This window comes from Galleria mellonella, unplaced genomic scaffold (assembly GCF_026898425.1).
Source record: "Galleria mellonella isolate WM207_F2 unplaced genomic scaffold, CSIRO_AGI_GalMel_v1 utg158, whole genome shotgun sequence".
In the NCBI taxonomy this organism is placed as follows: Eukaryota; Metazoa; Arthropoda; class Insecta; order Lepidoptera; family Pyralidae; genus Galleria; species Galleria mellonella.
In genome coordinates this window covers 2,223,604-2,236,872 of record NW_026442003.1, presented here as the reverse complement: position 1 = coordinate 2,236,872, position 13,269 = coordinate 2,223,604, and the positions used below count along the sequence as shown (strand labels likewise).

General features: G+C 33.8%; 2 protein-coding genes across 2 annotated transcripts; both read right to left on the bottom strand.

The window, feature by feature from the left end:
• Nucleotides 1–873: 873 nt before the first annotated feature.
• On the bottom strand, nt 874–2,364 carry LOC128200130 (probable DNA repair protein RAD50). The gene is made up of 2 exons (XM_052892453.1): nt 2,236–2,364; nt 874–1,469 (listed from the first exon to the last, which is right to left on the bottom strand). The coding sequence occupies exons 1-2, from the start codon at nt 2,347–2,349 to the stop codon at nt 1,170–1,172; spliced, it is 414 nt and encodes a 137-aa protein (XP_052748413.1). The 5' UTR covers nt 2,350–2,364; the 3' UTR covers nt 874–1,169.
• An 8,125-nt stretch (nt 2,365–10,489) lies between these two features.
• LOC128200131 (probable DNA repair protein RAD50) lies at nt 10,490–11,979 on the bottom strand. Its single transcript, XM_052892454.1, has 2 exons — nt 11,851–11,979; nt 10,490–11,085 (listed from the first exon to the last, which is right to left on the bottom strand). The coding sequence occupies exons 1-2, from the start codon at nt 11,962–11,964 to the stop codon at nt 10,786–10,788; spliced, it is 414 nt and encodes a 137-aa protein (XP_052748414.1). The 5' UTR covers nt 11,965–11,979; the 3' UTR covers nt 10,490–10,785.
• Between the last annotated feature and the right edge of the window lie 1,290 nt (nt 11,980–13,269).

Sequence of the window (13,269 nt, the reverse complement as noted above, 5' to 3'; positions counted from 1 at the left end):
CATAAAAAAATGCATTTTCATTTGTAATAAAACTTATGGCTGCACTAGGTATATTAAAATAAAAGTATTTGTCATCGATTATCAGAGTTTATTCTAAATAAATTCCATTGTGTCCACGACGAAACAATTAATAAGTAAATACGTTGCCACTGTAAAATATTCTATGTGACATTCGGTTTTTGTTTGTGTAAGAACACAAACACAATTAGTTGGGTTCAGTTAAAAACAATGTACTTAGGTGTTTAATGAAAAATGAAAAGAAAACGACAACGCAGTGTTCATTAGAAGACACCGTCACGTGTCTAGCCATAATAGGACTCCATATTTGATTGTAAAAATAAATACTCCTCACGACTTACCAGCATACCGCTCAACCAATCGTCGTGAAAGATACATTTGTGGTACTTCAATTGGAGAGATGTGATTTTCAGCAAGTGCAACTCCAACATCGAGTCCCCAGAAAAGTCGATGTCTCCGAACGATACAATAGAAGGGAGCATTTTGTAAAACGCTTCCTGGGTACATTCACTATTCTTGGGACTAGAAACCAAAGAGATTACCAGAATCACCCAGAAGGACGTTAGGCTACTTTTATCCCGGTCAATGTATGCTTTCATACAAACAGATCAAATATCAAGCATCAATACATATGACACAATGACCAAACGGACGGGTCGCACTACATGCGGCTCCCCCTGGAAACCATTATGCTTAATTCCTGGTGAATTCGTCACGATGAGCCAACTGGCCCGACTTTATACTATCATATAAGCTGGCGGAGGCCAGCTTATACCAATAGCGCAGACTAAACGACCACTCCATTATAATGTATTGAAAAAATCAGAATAGGGATTTTCAATAAAAAACAACTAATTAAGATTGAATTATTTATTTGGCATACCGAAATCAGTGAGGTTATAAATGCGAATGTTCGTGAGGATGTAATTATGGATAGACGTTTGTTACTCTTTCACGCAAAAACTATTCTACGGATTAAAATAAAGTTTGGTACACGGATGGGTTATACGGTAACTTAGACTATGGGATGCTTGATATGACTCACGCCACTGAGACCGCGGCAAGAACCTAATAAGCAATAATAGCTGAAACTCAGCGCTCGCCTTTGTAATATTGGTGTTAGGCATATTAAAATGAAAGGTTTTTCAAGATTAAAAATTCAAGAGGTTCAAATCTACTATTTCAGTACTATGGCTTTCATCACCTTTACATTTGACACTGCCGTCTTTTTTATGATGGTCTTCATCGTCGCGTTTCACGCGATTATTATAATGATTGTAGTTTTCGCCATTGTCAGCATCGCAGTGTTCACCATCGCCATTATTATAGTCTTTGTGATCATAATGGTCGACGTTTCCGCCATTATGTTTGTCATTGTCGATGTCTCCACAATTATCTTTACCGTTGCTTCCACCGTCGCCTGACCATGTTGAATCCTCCGCTGTACACATCTGGGGAGAAAAAAAGTTATGTCACTTCAACACTTGTATTGAAAATATAAATTGAGAATGTGAGAGAAACGAAAAACATATTAACACATATGTTAGAGTGAGATAAACAAGTAAGACATTGAATTTCACACAATAAGCTCGAAAAGGATTTGGCGGCAGTGTGAGTAAAGTTATTCGGAACTAATGCAATCGTTTTTTCGTCTTGTTTTTATGATTGCATTGCCGGTCTGTCTGTGCGTGAGTCGTTATACTGCGTATACTCGTACTTTTTTTTAGTTTTGCTTTTACAGTGCTTGTGCTCAATAGTGTAATACATTACTTTATAAATAAAATGCATTTTCATTTGTAACAGAACTTATGGCTGAACCTATAACAATGTAATTTTCTATAGATAAAAGAATTTTCAAAAACGGTTAAGTAATTTTTGAGTCTATCCTTTACAAACAAACGATCAAATCTTTTCTCTTTATATTGTTAGTGTGTCATATATACTTTACGAATATTTTTTATTGAATCTTATGGCTGGACTAGGTATATGTATATAATATTTCAAATTTCTAATCGTATTATTACGATTAGAAACCACTTCAGTTGTGGAAAAACCTGTAATTTTGATTTAAAAACCAACCACCGAACCGATTTTGATAATGTTTGTATGGGACAAATCTATAAGTACATAAGAATTTTCCAATTTTTCAAATTTATAACTGACAGAGTCATGAGGTAACAAACGTAAAAAAATGTATGAAAAATAAAATTTTCTTACCGTCATGTAGACGAAGAGAACGAGCAATGTGATTCGTTTCATTTTGAAGAATGAGCAGGTATTGAAGAAACGTTGACTGGTCGACAGTTCAGCAAGCACCAACAACTTCCTCATACTGGCTACCTTTATATACTTTTTGTTTAGATATTAATTGCCTTTTTACGTTTGTATTTATTATTATTTTTTATTATACTTTTAATGTTAAGGCAAATGAAATATTTTTAATTATATTTTTTCTAATGTTACATAAAAACAAATTCTGCAATTATACTATATTTTCCATTATCAGTAAAACTAGAATGGTAACCCTGCTTGTGCTACCGCTATGCGCTGGCGGGACGCCAGTGAGGAGTGTTTTTTTTTTAATGGGTGAAAATGGTATGGTAACCCAAAGCGCTTGAGTGTAAATGGTCACGTACAGTGCGGTTTCAGAGCAATTTTCTCGTGCGGACGCTCAGGCTGGAATGAGCTCCCTGTAGACATTTTCCTTGGAAACTATAGTATGAGATTCTTCAAAAAGGGTCTATTAAGGTTTCTACAGGGTCGGCAATGCACACGTGACACCCCTGCAGGCGTTCATAGGCTACAGTGACCATTACCATCAGCTTACCATCAGACGGGCTGTATGTTTTATTGCTACCCTTGTGGTATAAAAAAAATGAAAGTCGTATCAAATTTGGGGCAGTAGTTCTTGCGTGATGCCAGAACAATTATAAAGACAGACAGGCGAGCAGATAAAAATGTATATACATATATATAATTTTATTATATGAGTAACATTCTACAAATAGCAAGTTTTTACGAGTGTACACATATAAATATATTATACTGACTTGTCGTCGTGAATCATACAGGATCCATTAAAAATATTCGTGAGGTACACATATGGGTCATTGTCAAATTTTGCGCAGGTAAACTTGTCCCTCGACTGTATTATTATTTTTACTAGTAATAATCACGTAATCTCTAACAAATTTTACATTAAATACAAAATATATCGTATTTACAAATATTGATTAAAAATAAATACAAATTATAAAGTATTTAGTATTTTTTTTAAGTAACATTATGGTCATTCTGGTAACAGAATGGTTTTCCCTTTGTGTCCCAAGTAGTATTCCGTTGTAATAAAAATCAAATAATTTATTTTTCTACTATATCAACCTACACTAAATAAATTATTACCATAAACAGAGTATTGTTAATATTAATAAAGTATGTCTTAAAACCGGTAATTATCAAAATGTAATTAATAACTTTTTTTTGAAACTATGTCCCGCATATTGTGTGAAACTGTGTGGACTACTACGTTACTGATTAAATCGCAACATAAAATAGAGATGGCGTTGCTCACACTTTGTACTACATTCATCAGTATGTCTGGAGTAATCGTGGTTCACCGTTAAATCGGAGGGAGGTGTACAGGGGGTGTCAGTGGATCGCCAGGCGTTGAATAGGCTACGTGTTTTTAATGTGCGTCTACTTTGTTACCTACCTATTTACGTAAGTAAACCATATTATTTTTTATTATTTTACGTTTAGTATGTTGTTAATAAGGTAAATATTATAAATATGAAAAAAAAGTGTACTTTACGCTTTACTATTTGACTTATGTCTTGTGGCATGTTATATTTACTACTCTGTTACTACGCAACTTTGTTACCAGCGCGTGGTTACAGAGTTGTTAAGAAAGTAACAGAGTTGAATATGCCTATATTCTTTAACTTTATACTTATATTTTATATTTCAAACTATATATGTTTAATAATCGGGTGTTTTTAAATTATTTATAAACTTGGTAAAACGTATGTATTTTAATAAACTTAAATATATTGTTACAAGATACTGCGTGTTACCTGTGATTTCAAGATGCCACTTACGCCTGCTGAAAAGCAGCGACGGTACCGAGAACGGCGTAAAAATAATCCTGAAAAGGAAGCAGAATCTAAAAGAAAAGATCGAGAGAGATACCATGCTAATAAACGCTTAGTACAAGACTTAACAACACGTGAACATCGAGCAATAAAAAAAAAATGGCGATCTGCAAATTCTAAACGGAGAGATAAGGCTAGAGCTCTTCGTATTGTCATGCAAATCCCAGAGTCATCACCTCCTTGTTTTAAAAGACCGGCCCCTCCAGGGCAGGACCAAATTACTCCAAATGCTGATCATTGTTTATCGACACCTCAGCTGTCTACTTCTTGTGAAAAAACTATTAGCTCTACTATATCAGCAGCTTCTCGTGGCAGAAAGCGCGTAAAAAGGAACAGATCGAAGTTATTTAGAGATAACATAAAATTAAAGCAACAGTTAGAAGTAATGAAAAAGAGGTGCCAAAAATATAGAAAAAGGTACAATAGAGCAAAACATAAGAAATCTGAAATTGAAGATGATAATCAAGAGCATCAAGAGAAATATGAGATTTTATCAAATGCTATTAAAAAACGATATGAGAATATAAAAAGTCGGAAAGAGAAATTTGCAATTCAAAAAATATTTGAAGATGAGGCTGTTAAATGTTCTAGGCAAAAAGTGCAAATCATCCAAGAATGTCTTGGTGTGAACCAAGGCTACATACGGAAAAAACAGCGTCTGCGTAAGAAAAAGCTTTTCAGTGAAAAAATTAAGGAATTTTTTTAACGTGATGACGTATCAAGAGCGACTGCTGGAAAAAAAGAAACCATTTCTTTAAAGAAAAATAAAATGCAAAAGCGCTACCTACTAGATAATATGAAAAATCTTTACCTTTCTTTTAAACGCGAAAACCCTACTATGACATGTAGTTACAGAACTTTTACCCGATATAGACCATTTTATGTTTTGTTTTCGACTGTTGCTGCAAGAGAAACATGTTTGTGTCGAATTCATATTAATATTCAATACTTGGCAATTGCTTTGTGTAAAAACAAAGTTACTGGAACCTCAGACATTAACAAGATTATTGTAAACCAAGTATGTGATCCAGATTCACTAGTATGTATGACCGGAATCTGTTCTGTATGTCAATTAACAGAAATTATTTATGATACATCAAAAGAAGAAATAATAGTAAAATATCCTCAATGGTTAACTAAAACTGAAGTGATAGAGAAGTCAGGAAAGAAAATCAAAGTTACAAAAAGTATCAAAGAAGAGATGAAGAGTACTGGAAAAGCTTTGATAGATAAGTTTAAAATTACACTAAAGGAGTTTAAAAGGCATGTATATTACATTAAGACACAGTACAGAAATTATAGAAAATGCATAGATGACTTGGCTATAAATGAAATTGCGCTGCATATTGATTTCAGTGAAAATTATAACTGTAAATGTTCTGAAGAAATACAATCTTATCATTTTGGCGGGTCCCGAAATCAAGTATCCATGCATACTGGAGTGATCTATAGTCGTGGTTCAGATAACAAGCTAGAGGTATCATCGTTTTGTACCGTGTCTGAAAACCTTTCACACAACCCTGCCGCAATTTGGGCTCACCTCCATCCAATCTTTGCTTCAATTCATGACAAATTTCCGGAAGTAAATATCCTGCATGTATTTTCAGACGGCCCAGCCACTCAATATCGACAGAAACAAAACTTTTATTTGATATGCACAAAGTTATTCTCTAAGTACAAGTTTACTAAAGTTACTTGGAATTTTTTTGAAGCAGGACATGGCAAGGGTGCCGCAGATGGGATTGGCGGTTTTTTAAAGCGTACTGCTGATCAACTTGTTGCACGTGGAACTGACATATCTGATGCTACAAATTTCTATCGTGCTTTGAAAGATGTAAGTAAAGTAAGACTATTTCTAATAACTAATGAGGAAATTGAACTGAGTTCATCGCAGATCCCAGAGTGTATCGTGCCATTATTAGGTACCATGAAAGTCCATCAAGTTTTTACTGAGGAAGCTGGAGTTCTAAAGTATAGATATTTGAGTTGTTTTTGTCAGCGCGGCTTTTGCTCTTGCATGAATCCCAAGCACTACGTTCCAATAAAAACTGCAGTAGAAAAATCAACTCCTACTACTTGCAACAAGAATTCTCTGTCCAATATAAGCAACCTTTGTCAAAAGCGAGCAAAAGGGTTTTACAGCATTGTTTACAGCTCAGATTCCGATGATGATGCCCCTCTGATATCAATAAAAGAAAAATCTTCCAGCACTTATTTGTCAGAAGAACCTAGCACATCAAAGCAAAATGACGATGCTTTGATTGAGAAGGAAAATATTCATGTTAAAAAAATAAAAGAAGGTATTTGTGTCTTGGTAAAAATTTCCAGTTTAAAACAGGACTATGTATATTTAGGTAAGGCCTTATCTGAAATAGAAGACGATGGTGAGGTCAAAATTATGTTTTTCAAGTCAATCGATCATACGGCTACAAAATTTAAATTAATTAAATCTGATTTATCTTATGTATCTTTTGATAATATACTTGCTATTGTTCCAGAACCTAAAAAAGTCCGTAAAGGTAAAAGAATATATTTCCAATTTGATACTGCTTTAGAGATATTTGAAAAATAATTTTCACTTTCAACTTACTTTTTCAAGAATATAAGATTTTTGTTCTTATATTGTTTATTATAGACCAGTCATGACGTTTATTGTCACTAATATTGAAGTTTATGTTTATGTTTTCAACTCTCAAGCTCAACCAAGTGAAATTTAGTCAAGTAAGATACAAAAAAAGAACAACTATGTTACTGCCGTCCACCTCTGTTACTTTTCTGTCCCAAAGATTGAAAGACATACCAAAGATGTTTATGAAAAGCTAATGATTATAATATGGTAATATAATAATACATAATATGTTAGATATTTATACAGTCATATTTTATAGTTAGCAGTTAATAAATAAATATTTAGAGTATTTCGGTAGAATTTAATATGCGTCAAAATTCAAAAAGTAACAGAGTTGTTTAGAATTAAAATTAATAATTGTTAAACTTAAAAAACAAATGTGATTCTAAATGTGATTATAAGATAAAAGACTTTAATTAACATTGATGCCAAAAAATTTGGTACTAAATTATTTAGTTTCATAATATAAGTTAAAACGTTATTATAACAGAGTTGTTTTATTTTTAGACCCTCACCTACAAAATACGGGATAAATAAAAAATCATCAGTTAAACATCGCGGCCGGCTGTAATAGTTAAAAATTTTGTTGTTTTAGTAAGCATGAACAAAAAGAAAAGTCATGTTTAAGAATTTTTGGTTTTTTAAAAGTTGAACATTTTTAGTGGCAGTTACCTGCGCAAAATTTGGCAATGACCCATATATGACATACTAATAATATAAAGAGGAAAGATTTGATCGTTTGTTTATAACGGATGGAAGTCTTTGGAGCAAGCAGTGGAAAAATTTCCCTTGGAAACAGTGCATAAATCCATTGATTCGTGGCCAGACAGATTAAAGGCCTGTATAAAAGCCAAAGGTGGCCATTTCGAATAGAATATTCTTTTATTTTTTCCTGAGATTTTTTTTAATAATAATAATGTGTATTTATTTATCTCACAACTTTTTTGAGTACAATGAAACATTTAAAATAATACCATAGATACATCAAAGTTGTAGTGAACTGGTGCCTGAACTGGGTATTCAAAAAACCCGTATCACAAGGCACCAGGACCCCTGCCTGGCATGAAACAATTTATGGCAATACATACAATGGAGAACTCAAAAGTTGTTAGGCGTAACAGATACAAATACAGTACGTACACATGAAAACACGTATACACACATAGTTATATGATATTCAAATGTCTAAATATCAATCAGTCACAACTGCATATACATTAGCAAGCAAAGGCAAATCCATCAAGTACACTGAGACAGAACAAAAAATAAGAATAACAATTAAAGAATAAAGAGTTTAGGAGGTAGGATGTATTAATTTTTCAATTTCATCATAGTGAAGCTGCTGGAGCCACTCTGTAACAGTTTTTTTACACATATATTTATTGGGGGCGAAGATTGATATTGTTGAGTTAATTGTTTTATAAAAGTAGGGCCCAAGAAAATCGTAATATCTCTGAGCAAACGTCGCATTATGTTTATCTTGTACTAGTGTTAAACGGCGGCTTCGGGTAATTAGGTCAGGATGGTAAGTCGAAAGTGAATGTTGTTTTAATAATGTAGATAGGAAAAATAACTGGCGCACTGTAAGAACTTGGCTTGACTTATAAAGATCGTGAGTAGGATAGCGAAATGGCTTGAAGGTTAATACTTTCAGTATGGTTCTTTGAGCTCTTTCAAGACTAATGAAGTTGGTTTTAGTAGTCCCACCCCATCAAGTTATACAGTAAGTTAAAATTGACTGGCATAGAGCCATGTATGTTATTTTCATAATTTTAGTATTAGTAATATAACATAGTTGCTTAGAAATGTATATTAACTTTCTAATACGCATAGTTAATATATCGACGCGCTTTAAAATTTAAATTGGTATCTAGTGTTACACCTAAGCAGTGGCGGCCTTAGGCGGTGGCGCTTCACAAAGGACTTCACAAAGACCCATTGCCCGGAGCCTCGCAATGGGTAAGGCCGCCGCTGCACCTAAGTATTTAATTTTTTTTTTCATTTAATGAGTTTCCTCTTGTCGGTGCAACTAATTCATGCAACTTCCTCCAGCATTTTATCCCAGGCCATATCCTTTATCTCCCTATACGACATGACGCCTAGTGTTTCCTTTATCTGTCCCAAAAAAAGTTAATCCTCGATCTTCCTCTTCCTTTTTTGCCCTCTATTTTTCCTTCTATTATGCTCTTAATAAAATCGTCGTATAAGGTGGCCCAGCATTTTGCCTCTTCTATTCTTTATTATTTTAATCAATGTTCTCTTCTCATTTACTTTTTTTTAGGACTTCCTCGTTTGTTAGTTTTTCTGTCCAGCTTATCCTTTCGATTCTCCTCCATGTTCACATTTCGAATGCCTCAAGCATCTTTCTTTCCTTCTGCGTCATTGTCCATGTTTCACACCCATATAATTGTCTTAAGTATTTAATTGTCTTAGTTATTTTTAAATTTTGACAGTTACAAGTCTGTACATCATTCCGGGGTGATAAACATGTATGAGCAAATAGTTTGTAGTTCCTAATACAATCAAAAATTTTGGACCAATACTTTTGAAAAGGCCTTACCGGTAAAGATAAGTGCAGTTTCATTGGCAAATGAAACAGCAGTGTCATTATCGAGTGTTAAGTCACATAGATAGTTGATGTAGGCAAGAAACAAATTCGGTCCTAAAACACTACCTTGTGAAACACCCATTTATACTGTTTGGTCGGAACTCGTAAGAGAGCCAAGCTTTACATGCTGAATTCGTCCAGTTGGGTAACTACGAAATAAGTCACTTTAATAAATATGTAGGTATACATTTTAGTAATATATCATTACTTCATAAAAAAATGCATTTTCATTTGTAATAAAACTTATGGCTGCACTAGGTATATTAAAATAAAAGTATTTGTCATCGATTATCAGAGTTTATTCTAAATAAATTCCATTGTGTCCACGACGAAACAATTAATAAGTAAATACGTTGCCACTGTAAAATATTCTATGTGACATTCGGTTTTTGTTTGTGTAAGAACACAAACACAATTAGTTGGGTTCAGTTAAAAACAATGTACTTAGGTGTTTAATGAAAAATGAAAAGAAAACGACAACGCAGTGTTCATTAGAAGACACCGTCACGTGTCTAGCCATAATAGGACTCCATATTTGATTGTAAAAATAAATACTCCTCACGACTTACCAGCATACCGCTCAACCAATCGTCGTGAAAGATACATTTGTGGTACTTCAATTGGAGAGATGTGATTTTCAGCAAGTGCAACTCCAACATCGAGTCCCCAGAAAAGTCGATGTCTCCGAACGATACAATAGAAGGGAGCATTTTGTAAAACGCTTCCTGGGTACATTCACTATTCTTGGGACTAGAAACCAAAGAGATTACCAGAATCACCCAGAAGGACGTTAGGCTACTTTTATCCCGGTCAATGTATGCTTTCATACAAACAGATCAAATATCAAGCATCAATACATATGACACAATGACCAAACGGACGGGTCGCACTACATGCGGCTCCCCCTGGAAACCATTATGCTTAATTCCTGGTGAATTCGTCACGATGAGCCAACTGGCCCGACTTTATACTATCATATAAGCTGGCGGAGGCCAGCTTATACCAATAGCGCAGACTAAACGACCACTCCATTATAATGTATTGAAAAAATCAGAATAGGGATTTTCAATAAAAAACAACTAATTAAGATTGAATTATTTATTTGGCATACCGAAATCAGTGAGGTTATAAATGCGAATGTTCGTGAGGATGTAATTATGGATAGACGTTTGTTACTCTTTCACGCAAAAACTATTCTACGGATTAAAATAAAGTTTGGTACACGGATGGGTTATACGGTAACTTAGACTATGGGATGCTTGATATGACTCACGCCACTGAGACCGCGGCAAGAACCTAATAAGCAATAATAGCTGAAACTCAGCGCTCGCCTTTGTAATATTGGTGTTAGGCATATTAAAATGAAAGGTTTTTCAAGATTAAAAATTCAAGAGGTTCAAATCTACTATTTCAGTACTATGGCTTTCATCACCTTTACATTTGACACTGCCGTCTTTTTTATGATGGTCTTCATCGTCGCGTTTCACGCGATTATTATAATGATTGTAGTTTTCGCCATTGTCAGCATCGCAGTGTTCACCATCGCCATTATTATAGTCTTTGTGATCATAATGGTCGACGTTTCCGCCATTATGTTTGTCATTGTCGATGTCTCCACAATTATCTTTACCGTTGCTTCCACCGTCGCCTGACCATGTTGAATCCTCCGCTGTACACATCTGGGGAGAAAAAAGTTATGTCACTTCAACACTTGTATTGAAAATATAAATTGAGAATGTGAGAGAAACGAAAAACATATTAACACATATGTTAGAGTGAGATAAACAAGTAAGACATTGAATTTCACACAATAAGCTCGAAAAGGATTTGGCGGCAGTGTGAGTAAAGTTATTCGGAACTAATGCAATCGTTTTTTCGTCTTGTTTTTATGATTGCATTGCCGGTCTGTCTGTGCGTGAGTCGTTATACTGCGTATACTCGTACTTTTTTTTAGTTTTGCTTTTACAGTGCTTGTGCTCAATAGTGTAATACATTACTTTATAAATAAAATGCATTTTCATTTGTAACAGAACTTATGGCTGAACCTATAACAATGTAATTTTCTATAGATAAAAGAATTTTCAAAAACGGTTAAGTAATTTTTGAGTCTATCCTTTACAAACAAACGATCAAATCTTTTCTCTTTATATTGTTAGTGTGTCATATATACTTTACGAATATTTTTTATTGAATCTTATGGCTGGACTAGGTATATGTATATAATATTTCAAATTTCTAATCGTATTATTACGATTAGAAACCACTTCAGTTGTGGAAAAACCTGTAATTTTGATTTAAAAACCAACCACCGAACCGATTTTGATAATGTTTGTATGGGACAAATCTATAAGTACATAAGAATTTTCCAATTTTTCAAATTTATAACTGACAGAGTCATGAGGTAACAAACGTAAAAAAATGTATGAAAAATAAAATTTTCTTACCGTCATGTAGACGAAGAGAACGAGCAATGTGATTCGTTTCATTTTGAAGAATGAGCAGGTATTGAAGAAACGTTGACTGGTCGACAGTTCAGCAAGCACCAACAACTTCCTCATACTGGCTACCTTTATATACTTTTTGTTTAGATATTAATTGCCTTTTTACGTTTGTATTTATTATTATTTTTTATTATACTTTTAATGTTAAGGCAAATGAAATATTTTTAATTATATTTTTTCTAATGTTACATAAAAACAAATTCTGCAATTATACTATATTTTCCATTATCAGTAAAACTAGAATGGTAACCCTGCTTGTGCTACCGCTATGCGCTGGCGGGACGCCAGTGAGGAGTGTTTTTTTTTTAATGGGTGAAAATGGTATGGTAACCCAAAGCGCTTGAGTGTAAATGGTCACGTACAGTGCGGTTTCAGAGCAATTTTCTCGTGCGGACGCTCAGGCTGGAATGAGCTCCCTGTAGACATTTTCCTTGGAAACTATAGTATGAGATTCTTCAAAAAGGGTCTATTAAGGTTTCTACAGGGTCGGCAATGCACACGTGACACCCCTGCAGGCGTTCATAGGCTACAGTGACCATTACCATCAGCTTACCATCAGACGGGCTGTATGTTTTATTGCTACCCTTGTGGTATAAAAAAAATGAAAGTCGTATCAAATTTGGGGCAGTAGTTCTTGCGTGATGCCAGAACAATTATAAAGACAGACAGGCGAGCAGATAAAAATGTATATACATATATATAATTTTATTATATGAGTAACATTCTACAAATAGCAAGTTTTTACGAGTGTACACATATAAATATATTATACTGACTTGTCGTCGTGAATCATACAGGATCCATTAAAAATATTCGTGAGGTACACATATGGGTCATTGTCAAATTTTGCGCAGGTAAACTTGTCCCTCGACTGTATTATTATTTTTACTAGTAATAATCACGTAATCTCTAACAAATTTTACATTAAATACAAAATATATCGTATTTACAAATATTGATTAAAAATAAATACAAATTATAAAGTATTTAGTATTTTTTTTAAGTAACATTATGGTCATTCTGGTAACAGAATGGTTTTCCCTTTGTGTCCCAAGTAGTATTCCGTTGTAATAAAAATCAAATAATTTATTTTTCTACTATATCAACCTACACTAAATAAATTATTACCATAAACAGAGTATTGTTAATATTAATAAAGTATGTCTTAAAACCGGTAATTATCAAAATGTAATTAATAACTTTTTTTTGAAACTATGTCCCGCATATTGTGTGAAACTGTGTGGACTACTACGTTACTGATTAAATCGCAACATAAAATAGAGATGGCGTTGCTCACACTTTGTACTACATTCATCAGTATGTCTGGAGTAATCGTGGTTCACCGTTAAATCGGAGGGAGGT

Bases quoted from the DNA above. Each gene is read 5' to 3' on its own strand.
- LOC128200130 (XM_052892453.1), bottom strand. From the start codon at position 2,349: ATGAGGAAGTTGTTGGTGCTTGCTGAACTGTCGACCAGTCAACGTTTC. The intron at 1,470-2,235 runs GTAAGAAAATTT...TTTTCTCCCCAG, and splicing joins TTCTCTTCGTCTACATGACG to ATGTGTACAGCGGAGGATTC.
- LOC128200131 (XM_052892454.1), bottom strand. From the start codon at position 11,964: ATGAGGAAGTTGTTGGTGCTTGCTGAACTGTCGACCAGTCAACGTTTC. The intron at 11,086-11,850 runs GTAAGAAAATTT...TTTTCTCCCCAG, and splicing joins TTCTCTTCGTCTACATGACG to ATGTGTACAGCGGAGGATTC.